We start from the raw sequence: 18,549 nt of genomic DNA, 5'->3' as shown, positions 1-18,549 counted from the left end.
TACTTTTATTATGTTGAACTTGTAGTTTAAAACTAGCATTTCAGATTCAATAAAAATGGCATGTAAATTTCCTGTTATAACTTGCTTCTAACTTTGATTCTCTTACTCAGAGAGCATGGATAAAAACTATGGTCATTCTCAAAACATTAGAAATGACGAAGATATTTGTCTTGCAAACTGCGCAACTACGCATACAATACTTCGAGATCGAAAGTAATTTTTAAGATTGATGTTTACAAAAGGGTAACAACAATATCAGGACCTTCAAATGTAATTGAAGGCTCAGGGAAAGCCCAGATTATGTTACCAAATTGAACAATATTGTCCATACAGAATGCGTTGTACGCTAATCGATCTACTCGAAATTTGTTGAGTTTCAAAGACATACGTTTAAATGGATACCACATTGAAACGAAAAGTGCAGAAAATGTGGAGTATATATGCATTAGCTCCAATGATACCCAGAAGCGTATCTTGGAGAAGTTGCATGGTTTGTCGAGTGGATTGTATTATACATACATAAAAACAGTTGAATCACATACTGTCATGAACCAAAAGTTCATTGATTCAAAAGTTTACATGCTTTGGTATGACCGTCTGGGTCATCCAGAATCTACCATGATGCGTAGAATCATTACCAACTCTAATGGACATCCATTATTGAGCAGAAACATTGCTATCTCAAATGATAACACTTGCAAGACTTGTTCTCAAAGGAAGTTGGTAATTAGATCATCACAACTAAAGGTTGATGCTGAATCTCCATCATTTCTGCAAAGAATTCAAGGGGATATTTGTGGGCATATTCAACCATCCTATGGACCATTTCGATATTTTATGATTTTGGTTAATGCATTTTCCAGATGGTCACATATTTGTCTCTTATCTACTCGAAATGTAGCTTTTGCAAGACTTCGTGCTCAGATAATTAAGTTACGAGCACAGTTCCCAGATTACCCCATTAAGTCAATCTGACTTGATAATGCTGGTGAATTTACGTCTCAAACCTTTGATGATTACTACATGACATTGCGTATTGATGTTGAACACTCTGTTCCTCATGTCCATACTCAAAATGGTTTAGCAGAAGCATTGATCAAGCTGCTTCAGCTAATATCTCGCACTCTGCTCATGAAAACAAAATTGCCAGTTTCTGCATAGGGACATGCCATCTTACATGCTGCATCATTGGTTCAATTGAGACCTATAGCCAACCACCAATACTCCTCAGTACAACTTATGTTTGGGCATCAGCCAAACATTTCACATTTACGAGTTTTTGGTTGTGCTATTTATGTGCCTATTGCACCCCCGCAACGCACTAAAATGGGACCTCAGCGTAGACTAGGAATTTATATGGCTTTTGATTCACCATCTATCATTAGATATTTGGAACCCTTGACATGTGATATGTTTACAGCTCATTTTACTGATTGTCACTTTGATGAGACAGTCTTCCTGTCGTTGGGGGGAGAAAAGATCGTTCCAGAAGAATGGAAAAAGCTGACATGGGTTGTTCCCACCTTGTCTCATTTTGATCCACGTAACACTTAATGTGAAAATCAAGTGAAAAAGATTGTTCATCTTTAAAGCATTGCCAATCAAATGCCAGATGCATTTAATGATGCTATGAAAGTGACATCATATATACTAGCTGCAAATACACCTGCAAGAATTGATGTCCCTGTTGGACAAAATAAAGTGGTAACGAATGATTCATCTGGTGCACGGCTAAAAAGTGGTAGGCCCCAAGTTCAAAAGATTCAGCCCATCGAAAGAGAAAGACAAGGGCACATCTGAATCCAAATGAAATCATTCAGGAAGAGAGAATGAATGACAAATCTACAATTCATGATTCTAGACTTCCAAAAAAAGAAAATGTCCTTGATGAGACACATGTTTCTGAAGAGACAACAGTACATGAGAGCAAAGAAATCTCCATAAATTATGCATGTACTAATGAATTGTGAGATCGGAATGAAATAATCATCGACGATATGTTCGCATTCGCAGTAGCCATTGAAATCATATTAAGTTATGATATTGAACCCCGCTCTGTTGATAAATGTAAATAGAGACAAGATTGGCCTAAGTGGAAAGATGCAATCCAAGCATAATTAAATTCCTTGGAAAGGCAAAATATTTTTGGACCAGTAGTCTAAACCCCGTATGGTGTAAACCTCATGGGTTACAAATGGGTATTCACTAGGAAACGCAAAGAGAAAAACGAGATTGCAAGATATAAAGCACAACTCGTTGCACAAGGTTTTTCGCAAAGACCTGGAATTGATTATGAGGAGACACACTCTCCTGTAATGGACACAATTACGTTCCGTTACTTAATAAGTTTAGTGGTTTCAGAAAAACTTGACATGGGACTTATGGATGTCATCACCGCGTATCTATATGGAGAATTAGTTACTGACATATATATGAAAGTCCCAGAAGGACTTAAGTCGCCTGAAACAACTAACAAATCATGAGATATGCTCTCAATCAAATTAAGGCAATCATTGTATGAGCTAAATCAAGTTGGACGAATAATCGTTTCAATGTGTATTTGATCAAAGAAGGGTATACCAACAATGTTATTTGCCTTTGTGTGTTCATTAAGAAATCCAACTTTGGATTTGCTATAGTGCCAGTATATGTAGATGATATGAACCTAGTTGGAACCCCTGAAGAGTTCAATAAAATTGCTGAATATCTGAAAAGCGAATTTGAAATGAAAGACCTTGGAAAAATGAAATTTTGTCTGGGCCTGCAGATCGAGCATTGTGGCAAATCGAGCATTGTACTAGTGGAAATTTAGTCCACCAATTAGCTTACATTGAGAAAATCCTAAAGCGATTTGGTATGAACAAAGCTTATCCACTCAGCACGCCAATGGTCGTTCGTTATCTGGACATTAAGAAAGATCCATTCCGTCCAAAAGAAGATGATGAACTAGTCATTGGTCCAGAAGTACCATATCTGAGTGTAATAGGTGCTTTGTTATATTTAGCACAATGTACTAGACCATATATAGCTTTTTCAGTCAACTTGTTAGTAAGGTATAGCTCTGCTCCAACAATTCGTCATTGGAAGGGTGTCAAAGATGTATTGCGATATCTTCGTAGGACAATAGACATGAGTCTCTTTTACTCAAAGAACTCCACAAATGACCAGGTCCTTGTTGGATATGCAGATGTTCGTTTTCTCTCTGATCCGCATAAAACCCGCTCACAAACTGGATGTGTTCAAGAATGGAGATACAACAATCTCATGGCACTCAACAAAGCAAACACTAGTTGCTACATCTTCCAATCACTCAGAAATACTTGCTTTACATGAAGCAAGCCGTGAATGTTCTTGGTTAAGATCAATGATTCATCATATCCGGAATTCATGTGGTCTAACTCTGAAGACAAACAATCCAACTGTCATCCTTGAAGATAAAGCAGTCTGTGTTACCCAAATGAAGGAATGATTCATTAAGGGCGATAAAACTAAACACATCTCCAAAAAATTTCAGTGTACATGAGCTTCAGAAGGCTAAAGTTATTGAAGCCAGACAAATCCATTCTAATGAAAATCTGGCACATTTGTTAACCAAATCTCTACCAAAATGCACGTTTCGGAAGTTAGTGCAAAGTATCGGATTACGTCAACTTACCAAATATCTATATTTGGAGAATGCGGAATCAAAGGGAGCATCTATGATACATGCATGTTGTACTCTTTTTCCTTCGATTAGGATTCTTCCCACTGGGTTTTTCCTATCAAGGTTTTAATGAGGCAACATAAGCATATTTTACACTATATCAACAATCCAGGAAAAGTTGTACTCTTTTTCCTTCATTATGGTTTTTTCCCATTGGGTTTTTCCAAGCAAGGTTTTAACGAGACAACTCATGTTGATATGTGGGCATCCAAAGAGAAGTGTTGAAAAAATTGGCATTGTTATGAATGCCAACACACACATTGTCAATACCCTTGCAAATTGAAATAGACTTTGGAAACAAATGGATTGTTTTTCAAAACATGCGAAGTAAATTTCAAATTGTAAGAACCTGTTTGTATGGAGCCGCTGTATAAATAGAGCGCTCCAACTGCAGTTATTGAGAAAAAAGGAAAGATTAATAACTTAAGTATCTATTCGTCCCTCTTTTATTTGTCATCTTCTTGTGCTATAGCTTTAATGTGATATTTTACACCTGTTTCGTTCCTGTCACTAGTAAAGGTTATCTTTCTAACTTTTACATATTTATAACAAAATATGGGAAGTTTTAATAATAGAAACTTCAATTAGATTTATAAAACTATTCAGGTTAAAAACTAAAAAAAATCTTATTTAAGCTCTAAAATCTATACAACAACAACAACAACAAAGCCTTTTCCCACTAAGTATAAGCCCCTTAAAATGTGTGCTCTTATAAGTGTGTTTAGAGACGGTGTTAATTATAATCCAGAAGGTTGCAGCATGTTAGAATCCTACAGTTGGTGAGTCTCATAAGTTTGTTTTGAGACGGTGTTAATTACTAGTGGGGTGATGAGAAAGGCAGACCACCCATGTGATCCATTTAGGCATATGAAAGGCCTGTTTTTGTAATGTTTAGCGTGCTGGTTCATGTGATCCATTTTGGAGGCAGTGCTTCCATTCTTTGCAATCATATATAATGTCAAAAAGAAAATATCTTCCATGACTAGGAAATATCTAAGAGATGGGCTGCCAGAGTGAAATATGGAAGAGATAACTATAGGATTGCACAGCTTCGTACATCTATTCATTTTGAATTTGACGCCTAGCAATGAATTGTAAAGCGGCACACTGAAGACCAGCAGGTACCTGCAAGAGTCCACTCGCCTTCCTTTTGTGATCATAGTTCTTCTCGATTGTTCAATGCCAACGCTGTCTCAGCCGCTCATCCACCAACCACCATTGTTAAACGAATGTCAATGATATTGTTCAACTCTTAACTGTTCTGCAATTTACCACAATTGGAAATCTGGAATAAGTTAACAAGTAAACTGAATATGAAAACAACGTCGATAGTAGTAAAGTTGATTGATTAGTTATCATATAGCTTGCCAAATTCTTATAACCCATATAAATAGTGGAGAAGATCACCTGAAACAATTACAAGCCCAAGTTTCTTGAAGTGAGTTTGTCCCCGTGCAAGGTAATCTTCCAGCAATCAACTTGAAATATAAACACAGAAAACTTTTTGGGCACCACTGCAAATATGCCCCATACAGATAATCAAACCATCAGCATTCCATTATCAATTCACAGACGAGAGAAGAAGAAATCGTAGCATGAACACATACGTGTTCACTTTAGGTTCAGTTCAAAGTTCTAACAACACGAGTTGTACCAAGAACATCTAAATAAATTAAAGGTTTGAATCAGCAGCTCAATTACCTCTGAATTTATCATCCTGTGTAATTATCCCAAATGTTTCTGCTGTTTCACGAATCATGATACCACTCACTCCAGTGTATGAAGTTACTTTACACTCGGCAACTGCCAGTAAATAGACAGGGAATTACAGTAAATACTGACAGAGAGAAAAGGGAAGGTGAGGGCGTGTTTGACACTGCCAAGCACTGTGCAGGAATCAGTCCAGATAGTTCAAAGTACATGCATTTGAACATAAGTTCATAACTTGATATAGAATAATGTATCCTTGAGCCATTCACATAAGAGAAAAAAGAACAAAATAACTTAAAGGAGCAGAATTAAAGGCCTAAATAATTCCCAATTTTGATCGACAAAAGAGAAAAAAAGTTCCCAATTTTAGGATGTTTGAACATGTTGGAATTACAAGAAGCCATAATAGTACATGTGATCTATCTGGTGTGATAAGAATTCGTAATATGGCTTGGAGGATGATTAGAGGTGAATAATGAACAAACAGTATGCACAATGTTTACATTCAGGACAAGAATGGGCAGTTATTAATGAAAGTTATGAAAAAAGTAAGAAATAAACCTGAAATAATAGCACCGTGTAGATCTGCACTAAGAATACACTGAGCCAGCTGATTTTTTCTGCGGGATTGAACGAACTTGTGGTTAGTTTTCAACATCGAAGACTAACAAAATGCAAAGCATATTGCCCCCCAAAACTAGATGCTTAAGAAAGAAACGATTAACCATTAAAAAATATACATAACTCTGATATCTGCAATGAGATATACTCACCCAGTAGTTTTTAAGAGTTGCACAATATAGCCTTTCCACATCTCATGCATTGGCTTAAATTTATCAAAGCTGTGATCCAAACAAAAGAAAGTATTAGAGAGTGAACCATAGATGGCAAAATATAACAAGTAAAAACAAAATTGTTAAGATCTTATCATCAATCACGGAAAACATCTCTCCAGTTATTGAAAGATAAATATATTGATGATAACCAGTAAAAACAAGCCATTCTGAATCGTAAGCTTGTAACTTCAGGATCAGAAAAAACGATTTGCCTAGCGTATCATTATTATTATTCATTTGTTGGAAGAAGAAAAATAACTATCACAGATTCACAAATGGCAACATATGCTGAGAAACACAATTCACCTATGAAAATCTTTAGGAAAATCAAACAATCCCTTCCTTTTTTGCTGTTTCATTGACATGTGCTTTTTAGAACGCTTGGAATGAATCTGCAGCGCCCTGGCATGAGAGCCAGTTGAAACGCCACGTCCTTGCACATAGTTATCGAGGAGAATCCAATTGTCAATTCTCTTACTTCTGGATCCTTGCATGTACTTCTGAGATGAGTCTCCACTCTGAAGAAGCTCGTGCAAAACCTTATCAACTTTACTCTCCTTTCTACCGCCAGAGACCTGCATTTCACAAACTAGATCTTAAACCAACGACTTAAACCAAAAATTTTGCTTCAACTTCACGAAAAAGTACCTCAACACTAGTTGCCAGCAGATTCTCATCAACAGATTGAACTAGTTTTGCATATGTTGGACCACTTTCGTCGATCTCTGAATAACAAATACAAGCAAAATAAAACATAACCTCAATCCTAATCTCTTAAATTAAACTACCAAAAAATTTTGCCTCGATTCACTAAAACTGAACCAGTACCTTGTGAATTAATATACCCCGAAAAAGTGAAAGCTCCTATTAAGAATAAAGACGAGAAAAATCAAATAAATCATAAATATACAAAATCATAACAGAAAAAAAATATAAATTAAATATCTGAAACTAAGATTTTCACAAATGGGGGTAAGGCAAGTGCCTTCGCCCATGAGCGGTAGGTCTCGGGTTCGAGACTTGGGAGCAACCTCTCCATAAATGGGGGTAAGGCTAGCCGACATTTACCTCTCCCAGACCCTACGTAAAGCGGGAGCCTTGTGCATTGGGTACGACCTTTTTAAGATTTTCACAAACCTTTCTTAAATGGAGTTGAACTTGAGGCTGATGGATTTGCTAAATTTGGTGAAGAATCAACAGCTGAAGAACTTGCAATATGCGATTTCTTTCCAGCTTCCTCGGTTTTTGATCTCTTGACAGTCTTCTTTTGATGTAAATCGAGCTCGACTTGGGCAGCCTCAAACCTTCGTTCCAATGCCTTCAAAGTGCGTTGGCGTTGATCGTCAACAATTGTTTCACCGGCCATGGCTGCTTGAAAAGATTAAGGAAAATTGGTTTAGCATCCCTTTTACAAACCCGTCAACCGAAAACAGCCCTACACCCAAAACCCAAAATGGAATCTCTTGCTAGTAATTGGACAAAGAGACAAAACATAACAAAAAAAATAAAATCAGGCAAGAACTAGCATGCAATGAACAAAACTACAGAATATGATATCCATTTAACTACACAAAACTAATACAGCCTTTGGCTGAATGTTCCATATGCAATAACTAATTTGTTTATAAATATCCAGACATTTGATCAAACACCAACTGGTCAACAAACACCCTATGCAGAAAGACAAGCATAACTAAAAGAAAATAAATCATGAAGATATATACCAAAGGTCAATCCCAGTAAACTCTCTAATCATTCATTATGTAGTTCATTTTGTGAGAGTGCTACTTGAAATGAAAAGACCTCGATGCTGAAGAAGAAACACTTAGACATGAAGTAATAGATGACTGAAACTCAAAAAATTCTAGTTGAGAAATTAGATCACCTTCAGATCATGACCCAGTTAATGAATGATAGAAAAACCAAAAGGGCATAATTCAAATATCAAGAAAAGCATACCAAATACCAAAAAAACCACTGCATACAAAGAATCTTACAAATGTGCCCTGACAATAATATGAGGTTTAAAAATAACATAAAAACAAACAATAGAGAACATTAACAGATCAGATGAACAACAAGACCACCGCAGAAATGAGAATTCAGAAACAAAGATGATAACTTTATTAGCAAACCAACAACAACAACAACAAAGCCTTTTCCCACTAAGTGGGGTCGGCTATATGAATCCTAGAACGCCATTGCGCTCGGTTTTGTGTCATGTCATCCGTTAGATCCAAGTACTCTAAGTCTTTTCTTAGAGTCTCTTCCAAAGTTTTCCTAGGTCTTCCTCTACCCCTTCGGCCCTGAACCTCTGTCCCGTAGTCACATCTTCGAACCGGAGCGTCAGTCAGCCTTCTTTGCACATGTCCAAATCACCGGAGCCGATTTTCTCTCATCTTTCCTACAATTTCGGCTACTCCTACTTTACCTCGGATATCCTCATTCCCAATCTTATCCTTTCTCGTGTGCCCACACATCCCACGAAGCATCCTCATCTCCGCTACACCCATTTTGTGTACGTGTTGATGCTTCACCGCCCAACATTCTGTGCCATACAACATCGCTGGCCTTATTGCCATCCTATAAAATTTTCCCTTGAGCTTCAGTGGCCTACGACGGTCACACAACACGCCGGATGCGCTCTTACACTTCATCCATCCAGCTCGTATTCTATGGTTGAGATTTCCATCTAATTCTCCGTTCTCTTGCAAGATAGATCCTAGGTAGCGAAAACGGTCGCTTTTTGTGATCTTCGCTAGATTGCTCCGGTCATTAGTGTGGATAAGTATATAAATGGATAGAGATAGGAAAGCAAACACAAGATGTACGTGGTTCACCCAGATTGGCTACGTCCACGGAATAGAAGAGTTCTCATTAATTGTGAAGGGTTTACACAAGTACATAGGTTCAAGCTCTCCTTTAGTGAGTACAAGTGAATGATTTAGTACAAATGACATTAGGAAATATTGTGGGAGAATGATCTCGTAATCACGAAACTTCTAAGTATCGGAGTGTGGTGTCGTCTTGACTTGCCTTATCTGTCTCATAGGTAGATGTGGCATCTTCTCTGGAAGTACTTTTCCTCCATCCAGGGGTGGTATCTTTAACTGGTGGAGATGCACAAGGTAATGTATCAATTTCACTTGAAGCTTACTTGTAGTTTCAGGCTTGGTCAAGCGCGATACAAACCATGTAGTAGGAGTCCCCCAAGTCGCCGAGCTAGGGGGTCTGCTGAAAGAGGTGACAGACAAGGTAAGCAATCAGAGCTCCGACTGATTGTTCACCTTCTCCCCATCTTGCAACAGCATGAAGGATAAAGAGAAGAAAAATGAGAAGAGATGATATGAGATACTTTTGCTTTTGAAGAAGTAACTTTCCACAGGCTTATTCTTGAACTGAGCTGGAGGGTTTTCTAGTTTCCTCCAGAGTATAAGGCCGACTGAAGAATTTGAGGGTCAAAACAAGTCCATCAAATCTAGAGTACGTTCCACCCTGCTGATATAGGATACTTTTGCTTTTGACAGAGTAATGGATGTATCGGCACGGGTGCTGTTACGCTTGTCTCCACATGCTTCCTTGTATCCTTCGCACTTGCCCTATCTGTTCCTCAAGCAGATGCAGAATCTTCCCTGGAAACATAAGATGTTGAAGATGAGTACTCGAGAGCAATGCCAGGTAAGTAATCAGGTAAGGGGTTCCAGGCAGTCAGTTCCTGGCTGGAAGCTTGATTCCAAGTGCTGACTGATTGCTCTCTTTCTCCTTGTCTTGCAGGTAAAAACAAGGCCAAAGGAAAAGACAGGGAAAAAGCATGATATGAGATACTCTTGCTTTTAACCCTGATGATATGAGATATTCTTGCTCTAGTATAGCTTGTTTGCAGAGGTATTATCGGGGGGAAAGAAAGCTGAATATTTCGAAAGGCTTCGTTGGGAGTGCCCTCTCAGATATGATGAAGGGTTGAGCATTTTTGCAGGTCTGCCTGTCCGTTGGGGATGGAGGTCGACATATATAGGCGTCTCCCTAACAAGTAGTAATGCTATTCCTTTACCCTGCTTGGTCATAGCACGGTAGTGGGAGCTGTCAGTTTCACATGTTTTAACTCTGTCAGAGCACTTTGAAAAAGTGGTCTGTGGTATCTGGCTCTCGAGATTCGGAGAACGATGCCTCTTCGATTTTTGAGAAAGCAATCATGCTGGGGGTCTGGCTCTCGAGATTCGGAGAGCAGTGTCTCTTCGATTTTTGAGAAAGTAATCATGTTGGGAGTCTGGCTCTCGAGATTCGGAGGGCGGTGCCTCTTCGATTTTGGAGCAAGCAATCTTGTTGGGAGTGTTGTCTCGAATTTGAGTAAAGGTTGGGCATGTTTGCTAGTCTACCTTGCCACGAAGCACAAAGGTTGACACACAGGGACTTTCCAATTATCCAGCAATGGTACTGTTCCTTTACCCTCTCTTCGATTTTGAGAAAGTAGTCATGTTGGGAGTCTGGCTCTCGAGATTCGGAGGACGGTGCCTCTTCGATTTTGGAGCAAGCAATCTTGTTGGGAGTGTTTTCTCGAATGTGAGTAAAGGTTGGGCATGTTTGCTAGTCTACCTTGCCACGAAGCACAGAGGTTGACACACAGGGACTTTCCAATTATCCAGCAGTGGTACTGTTCCTTTACCCTTGTGGGTAATAATATGGTAGCTAGACCTTCAAAATTTATATGTCTAAACTTTGTTAGTGCTGTTTCTTTGCTATTCTTTTACCTTTCTTGGTCAGAGCGATGTAGTGGGAGCTGCAAGCTTCACGTGCTCAACTTTGGCAGAGAACTTTGACAAAGTTATCTGTGGTACCCATGAGCTATTGTTGCGTGTGGGAAGTGGGTAATTGAACAGTAAGATTCATGTGCTTTCTACTTCACCAGAAATCTTCGACAGAATGCCCATAATTTCTGCAAAGCTGAGTGTGCGTGTGACAGGTGCTGACAAGGCTAGAAAAGTAGGTGCCTCTTCGATTTCTGAGATCGGCCCTCGTGGTCTCTGAGCAGCCCAGCTTTTGAGAAAGCGAGCGCCTCTTCGATTGATTCGGAGAACGATGCCTCATCGATTTTTGAGAAAACAATCATGCTGGGGGTTTGGCTCTCGAAGATTCGGGGAGCAGTGTCTCTTCGATTTTTGAGAAAGTAATCATGTTGGGAGTCTGGCTCTCGAGATTCGGAAGGCGATGCCTCTTCGATTTTGGAGCAAGCAATCTTGTTGGGAGTGTTTTCTCGAATGTGAGTAAAGGTTGGGCATGTTTGCTAGTCTACCTTGCCACGAAGCACAGAGGTTGACACACAGGGACTTTCCAATTATCCAGCAATGGTACTGTTCCTTTACCCTCTCTTCGATTTTTAATAAAGTAGTCATGTTGGGAGTCTGGCTCTCGAGATTCGGAGGACGGTGCCTCTTCGATTTTGGAGCAAGCAATCTTATTGGGAGTGTTTTCTCGAATGTGAGTAAAGATTGGGCATGTTTGCTAGTCTACCTTGCCACGAAGCACAGAGGTTGACACACAGGGACTTTCCAATTATCCAGCAGTGGTACTGTTCCTTTACCCTTGTGGGTAATAATATGGTAGCTAGACCTTCAAAATTTATGGGTCTAAACTTTGTTAGTGCTGTTTCTTTGCTATTCTTTTACCCTTCTTGGTCAGAGCGATGTAGTGGGAGCTGCAAGCTTCACGTGCTCAACTTTGGCAGAGAACTTTGGCAAAGTTATCTGTGGTACCCATGAGCTATTGTTGCGTGTGGGAAGTGGGTGATTGAACAGTAAGATTCATGTGTTTTCTACTTCCCCAGAAGTCTTCGACAGAATGCCCATAATTTCCGCAAAGCTGAGTGCGTGTGACAGGTGCTGACAAGGCTGGAAAAGTAGGTGCCTCTTCGATTTCTGAGATCGGCCCTCGTGGTCTCTGGGGAGCCCAGCTTTTGAGAAAGCGAGCGCCTCTTCGATTTCTGAGATCGGCCTTCGTGGTCTTTGAGCAGCCCAACTTTTGAGAAAGCAAAAGCCTCTTCGATTTCTGAGATCAACCCTCGTGATCTCTAAGCAGCTCAGCTTTTGAGAAAGCAAACGCCTCTTCGATTTCTGAGCAGGCGCCTCTTCGATTTCTGAAGCTCCGTCGAGTGCAGATTTTTATAGGGGCTGGCATTAAGTTCTAAAGCACACTTGAATCTCCACCAGTAGAAGCTTCATTCTTGCACTTCTAGGATCTTGATTTGTCCGACCTCTTCTCTCTTCAACACCTTTGAAAATGTCTGGCCCCTCCGACCGTCGTTTTGACTTGAACCTTGTTGAAGAGGCAGCCCCGCCTTCTCCAGACAACATATGGCGCCCATCCTTCGTCTCCCCTACTGGTCCTCTTACCGTTGGGGATTCCGTGATGAAGAATGATATGACCGCTGCGGTGGTGGCCAGGAACCTTCTCACTCCCAAAGATAACAGACTACTTTCCAAACGGTCTGATGAGTTAGCTGTTAAGGATTCGCTGGCTCTCAGTGTTCAGTGTGCAGGTTCTGTGTCTAATATGGCCCAACGCCTATTTGCTCGAACCCGCCAAGTTGAATCATTGGCGGCTGAAGTGATGAGTCTCAAACAGGAGATTAGAGGGCTCAAGCATGAGAATAAACAGTTGCACCGGCTCGCACATGACTATGCTACAAACATGAAGAGGAAGCTTGACCAGATGAAGGAAACTGATGGTCAGGTTTTACTTGATCATCAGAGATTTGTGGGTTTGTTCCAAAGGCATTTATTGCCTTCGTCTTCTGGGGCTGTACCGCGTAATGAAGCTCCAAATGATCAACCTCTGATGCCTCCTCCTTCTAGGGTTCTGTCCAGTACTGAGGCTCCAAATGATCCCCTTCCGGTGCCTTCTCTTTCTGGGGCTCTACCGACTGCTGAGACTTCTCCTAAGCAACCTTTGTGAAGGCTCCCTCTTGTGTGTTTATTTTGACTCATGTATATGTACATATTTGTAGCTTATCAGGGATATCAATAAATAAGCTTTCCTTCATTTCAACGTATTGTGTTAAATACAACAAAGCCTTCTTCGCTAAGTTCTTTGAATTTTCTTTTGTTGAAGCTTGTATGTTGAAGCTTTCTGAGTGGAGCATGTAGGTTGGGGTAGTGTTCCCTTAATTTCCCGAGTGAGGAAAACTTCTCGGTTGGAGACTTGGAAAATCCAAGTCACTGAGTGGGATCGGCTATATGAATCTTAGAACGCCATTGTGCTCGATCCTGTGTCATGTCCTTCGTTAGATCCAAGTACTCTAAGTCTTTTCTTAGAGTCTCTTCCAAAGTTTTCCTAGGTCTTCCTCTACCCCTTCGGCCCTGAACCTCTGTCCCATAGTCGCATCTTCTAATCGGAGCGTCAGTAGGCCTTCTTTGCACATGTCCAAACCACCGTAACCGATTTTCTCTCATCTTTCCTTCAATTTCGGCTACTCCTACTTTACCCCGGATATCCTCATTCCTAATCTTATCCTTTCTCGTGTGCCCACACATCAAACGAAGCATCCTCATCTCCGCTACACCCATTTTGTGTACGTGTTGATGTTTCACCGCCCAACATTCTGTGCCATACAGCATCGCCGGCCTTATTGCCGTCCTATAAAATTTTCCCTTGAGCTTCAGTGGCATACGGCGGTCACACAACACGCCGGATGCACTCTTCCACTTCATCCATCCAGCTTGTATTCTATGGTTGAGATCTCCATCTAATTCTCCGTTCTTTTGCAAGATAGATCCTAGGTAACGAAAACGGTCGCTCTTTGGCATTTCTTGATCTCCGATCCTCACCCCTAACTCGTTTTGGCCTCCATTTGCACTGAACTTGCACTCCATATATTCTGTCTTTGATCGGCTTAGGCGAAGACCTTTAGATTCCAACACTTCTCTCCAAAGGTTAAGCTTTGCATTTACCCCTTCCTGAGTTTCATCTATCAACACTATATCGTCTGCGAAAAGCATACACCAAGGAATATCATCTTGAATATGTCCTGTTAACTCATCCATTACCAACGCAAAAAGGTAAGGACTTAAGGATGAGCCTTGATGTAATCCTACAGTTATGGGAAAGCTTTCGGTTTGTCCTTCATGAGTTCTTACGGCAGTCTTTGCTCCTTCATACATATCCTTTATAGCTTGGATATATGCTACTCGTACTCCTTTCTTTTCTAAAATCCTCCAAAGAATGTCTCTTGGGACCCTATCATACGCTTTTTCCAAATCTATAAAGACCATGTGTAAATCCTTTTTCCCATCTCTATATCTTTCCATCAATCTTCGTAAGAGATAGATTGCCTCCATGGTTGAGCGCCCTGGCATGAACCCGAATTGGTTGTCCGAAACCCGTGTCTCTTGCCTCAATCTATGCTCAATGACTCTCTCCCAGAGCTTCATTGTATGACTCATTAGCTTAATACCCCTATAGTTCATGCAATTTTGTACGTCGCCCTTATTCTTGTAGATAGGCACCAAAGTGCTCGTTCGCCACTCATTTGGCATCTTCTTCGTTTTCAAAATCCTATTGAAAAGGTCAGTGAGCCATGTTATACCTGTCTCTCCCAAAAGTTTCCACACTTCGATTGGTATATCGTCTGGGCCTATTGCTTTTTTATGCTTCATCTTCTTCAAAGCTACAATCACTTCTTCCTTCCGGATTCGACGATAAAAAGAGTAGTTTCTACACTCTTCTGAGTTACTCAACTCCCCTAAAGAAGCACTCATTTCATGTCCTTCATTGAAAAGATTATGAAAATAACCTCTCCATCTGTCTTTAACCGCGTTCTCTGTAGCAAGAACCTTTCCATCCTCATCCTTGATGCACCTCACTTGGTTTAGGTCCCTTGTCTTCTTTTCCCTTGCTCTAGATAGTTTATAGATATCCAACTCTCCTTTGGTATCTAGTCGTTTATACATATCGTCGTAAGCCGCTAACTTAGCTTCTCTGACAGCTTTCTTCGCCTCTTGCTTCGCTTTTCTATACCTTTCACCATTTTCATCGGTCCTCTCCTTGTATAAGGCTTTACAACATTCCTTCTTAGCCTTCACCTTCGTTTGTACCTCCTCATTCCACCACCAAGATTCCTTTTGGTGTGGGGCAAAGCCCTTGGACTCTCCTAATACCTCTTTTGCTACTTTTCGGATACAACTAGCCATGGAATCCCACATTTGGCTAGCTTCCCCCTCTCTATCCCACACACATTGGGTGATTACCTTCTCTTTGAAAATGGCTTGTTTTTCTTCTTTTAGATTCCACCATCTAGTCCTTGGGCACTTCCAAGTCTTGTTCTTTTGTCTTACTCTTTTGATATGTACATCCATCACCAACAAGCGATGTTGATTAGCCACGCTCTCTCCTGGTATAACTTTGCAATCCTTACAAGTTATACGATCCCCTTTCCTCATTAGAAGAAAATCTATTTGTGTTTTTGACGACCCACTCTTGTAGGTGATCACATGTTCTTCTCTCTTCTTAAAGAAGGTGTTGGCTAAGAAGAGATCATATGCCATTGCAAAATCCAAGATAGCTTCCCCATCCTCGTTTCTCTCCCCAAAACCATGGCCACCATGAAAACCTCCATAGTTGCCTGTCTCCCTGCCCACGTGTCCATTTAAATCTCCTCCTATAAATAACTTCTCCGTTTGAGCAATTCCTTGCACCAAGTCTCCAAGATCTTCCCAAAATTTCTCCTTCGAACTCGTATCCAACCCTACTTGAGGTGCGTACGCACTAATCACATTGATAAGTTCTTGTCCTATTACAATCTTGATTGCCATGATTCTATCTCCTACCCTCTTGACATCTACAACATCTTGTACCAAGGTCTTGTCCACGATGATGCCAACACCGTTTCTCGTTCTATTTGTGCCCGAATACCAAAGTTTAAACCCTGAGTTTTCTAGATCCTTTGCCTTACTACCAACCCACTTAGTTTCTTGTAGGCACATAATATTTATCCTTCTCCTCACCATAACTTCCACTACTTCCATAGATTTTCCCGTTAAGGTTCCTATATTCCACGTTCCTAAACGCATTTTGCTCTCTTGAACTCTACCCTTCTGTCCTAGCTTCTTCACCCTCCCCCGTCTAATAGGATCAAAGTACTTCTTTTGTGTGTCCCGGGTAAAGTTGATAGGAGCATATGCTCCCAAACAACTTTGAGTGGAGTCGTTCGAAAAGAAGTTTCTATGGCCCCCTTGCTCATTTAACACTGCATCCGGGTGCCGATGGAGATACAGCGACCCTTGCTCACTTATCACTGTGCTCAGGCCACACAGCGCGCCACTTACGGGTGACGCCCTAGCTTTAGCGCGATTTTGTTCTGGATTCATTTTCATAAGGATTCGACGTGATCATGGAGTGCCGGCTGTCGACTACCTGACGCCCTCCCCCTCCTCCTTTATCCGGGCTTGGGACCGGCCATGTAAGACATAGGCGGAGTTTTTATTAGCAAACCGAACAAGATAAAGTCTCAAAAACTCAATTTCCAACAAATTAACGTCAAATATCTACTAAGTAACTGAATTGCAAAGAGCAGCAAAAAGAACACATTACAACATAGGATTTCCAAGAAAGAGACTGAAGCATACTCATCAATGAGAGTGAAATCAGCCAAAACTAAGCCTAGGAATCCAAAAACAAAACCCACAAGAGCTATCCCAGGACCAATGAAACCGATTAGTAAACTGTCCTTCTTTCTTGGGCAATCTCCTCCGAACCCTCAACCGAACTACAATTCAGTGAAAACCTAACCATTTGCCGGATCCTATCAAAATTTGAATCTAATTATAAGAGCGGATTAAATGTTCAGCAAAACCCAAATATAATTTAGAATGCAAAAGTATGAAAGGAGAAAAATGCATTACTATTTGTCACAAGAACTTAACTCGTTATCTAAATCTAAAGAAGACGAGACGAAATCTCGGCAAGATCATGTACTCTAAACAGTAAAAACCTACTTCCTACCACCATTGATAAAGCAATTGAAAATGTTACAATTAGGCAGTCAGAGTTCTAATGCCTCTAATACAATTACACACCTCCTCAATACAAATACTGACTTTAAGTGGTAATTGAATTCCGGAAGAAAGCCAACATCAGGTATCAAACTTCAACACCGAAATTGCCCTGCCCCTCCCATCTGCCTCCCACCATTCAACCACCCAAAGCACACCCATCCCCACCCTTAACCGACGCAGACCATCGCACCACCTCCCAGACTGCCAAGACCTATCACCAACCCACCCCAACAGTTCTACAAACAAACTCCGGACACCCCAGATCCAAATTCGGATGGGGAAAGAGAGATGCAGATGAGTATAGAAAAAAGAAAAACCTTGTGACTTACCCTGCGGATCGAATTTCGATTGCAGACGTTTTTACAGAGAGCATAACATAAAGCATTGAGCGGCTGGCAAATGGTTGAGAAATCTGAGAATGGCCGCAGGCAAGGAGTTCATGATTTACCGCCAAAAGGAGATCTTCAGGTCGATAGAACCCGACAAGGTCAGGATGGGTAAGAGTTGGCGCTAGGGGATGATCGCAAAAACAATATGCGGATGCAGACGGGGAGAGTAGAGAGAGTTGTGGTGGAACCGTAGAGGTTCCCGAACCTTTCTTTTTTTGAGTTTTTTTACTTCGTTTCCTTGTTGAATTAGGGTTTTGCTCTTTAAGAAATAAAAAAAAGTTCGTTTTATTAAAAATAAATATATGAGAATTGTTAAGATTTTAATAAAACTATATGTGTGTGAGTGTGAAATTGTATTAAAAAGTTATGATTTTTTTTATTATTAAGATTAAGGGTATTTTAGTAATCATATTAATTTTCATTTCGATTCAGGTGAACTGATAAGCAACTTATATCATTTCAATTCCGATTCTAGAAAATTATAATAAACAAATTTGACAGGAATTCGATTTTGACTCCTCTCTATTTCAATTCCCCCTTAATACAATTCCCCATCAATTCAATTTCTCTTATTTTGATTACAGATTAGTAAACGAACCATTAAATCCTTCCTAAAACCATTCAAAAAGATTTCTGGACAATCGGATTTCAGCAAAATCCAATTTTGGGTTTTTATCAAACAGTTTGGGGAGGCAATAACTTTGGCTAGAAATCCAAAAACATAATAATATGAAAATTACATAAACACATATACCCTTCCAAAACCCTAATCTAAGAATAACCCATACAAATTTGGAAAAAAAAAATTGGGGAAATTTACTTGAGGGGAGGGGGGATGAAGAGTGTAACGTACCTTGGTTGCGTCA

The 18,549-nt window shown here is 40.3% G+C and overlaps 1 protein-coding gene across 2 annotated transcripts; it reads right to left on the bottom strand.

Moving 5' to 3' along the window:
• Positions 1-4,619: 4,619 nt before the first annotated feature.
• On the bottom strand, positions 4,620-17,943 carry LOC103448238 (ribonuclease MRP protein subunit POP4-like). 2 transcript variants are annotated; one of them, XM_029090841.2, is made up of 10 exons: positions 17,624-17,943; positions 7,387-7,617; positions 7,078-7,113; positions 6,898-6,974; positions 6,556-6,824; positions 6,187-6,255; positions 5,975-6,033; positions 5,405-5,506; positions 5,111-5,217; positions 4,620-4,964 (listed from the first exon to the last, which is right to left on the bottom strand). In XM_029090841.2, exons 2-9 carry the CDS (start codon positions 7,613-7,615, stop codon positions 5,120-5,122), a joined length of 939 nt encoding a protein of 312 aa, XP_028946674.1. In that variant the 5' UTR covers positions 7,616-7,617; positions 17,624-17,943; the 3' UTR covers positions 4,620-4,964; positions 5,111-5,119. The 2 variants fall into 2 exon arrangements, with proteins under 2 accessions (XP_028946674.1, XP_028946675.1); XM_029090842.2 differs by having other exon boundaries at positions 4,620-4,959.
• Positions 17,944-18,549: the final 606 nt, after the last annotated feature.

The sequence above is a fragment of the Malus domestica genome, chromosome 12 (genome assembly GCF_042453785.1).
Source record: "Malus domestica chromosome 12, GDT2T_hap1".
NCBI lineage: Eukaryota > Viridiplantae > Streptophyta > Magnoliopsida > Rosales > Rosaceae > Malus > Malus domestica.
This window is presented reverse-complemented; position numbering and strand designations above follow the sequence as displayed.

Coding starts and splice junctions, on each gene's coding strand:
- LOC103448238 (XM_029090841.2), bottom strand. CDS start 7,615: ATGGCCGGTGAAACAATTGTTGACGATCAACGCCAACGCACTTTGAAG. Junction 7,114..7,386: donor TTCAACTCCATTTAAGAAAG/GTTTGTGAAAAT, acceptor TATTCTTAATAG/GAGCTTTCACTTTTTCGGGG. Junction 6,034..6,186: donor CAACTCTTAAAAACTACTGG/GTGAGTATATCT, acceptor TCAATCCCGCAG/AAAAAATCAGCTGGCTCAGT.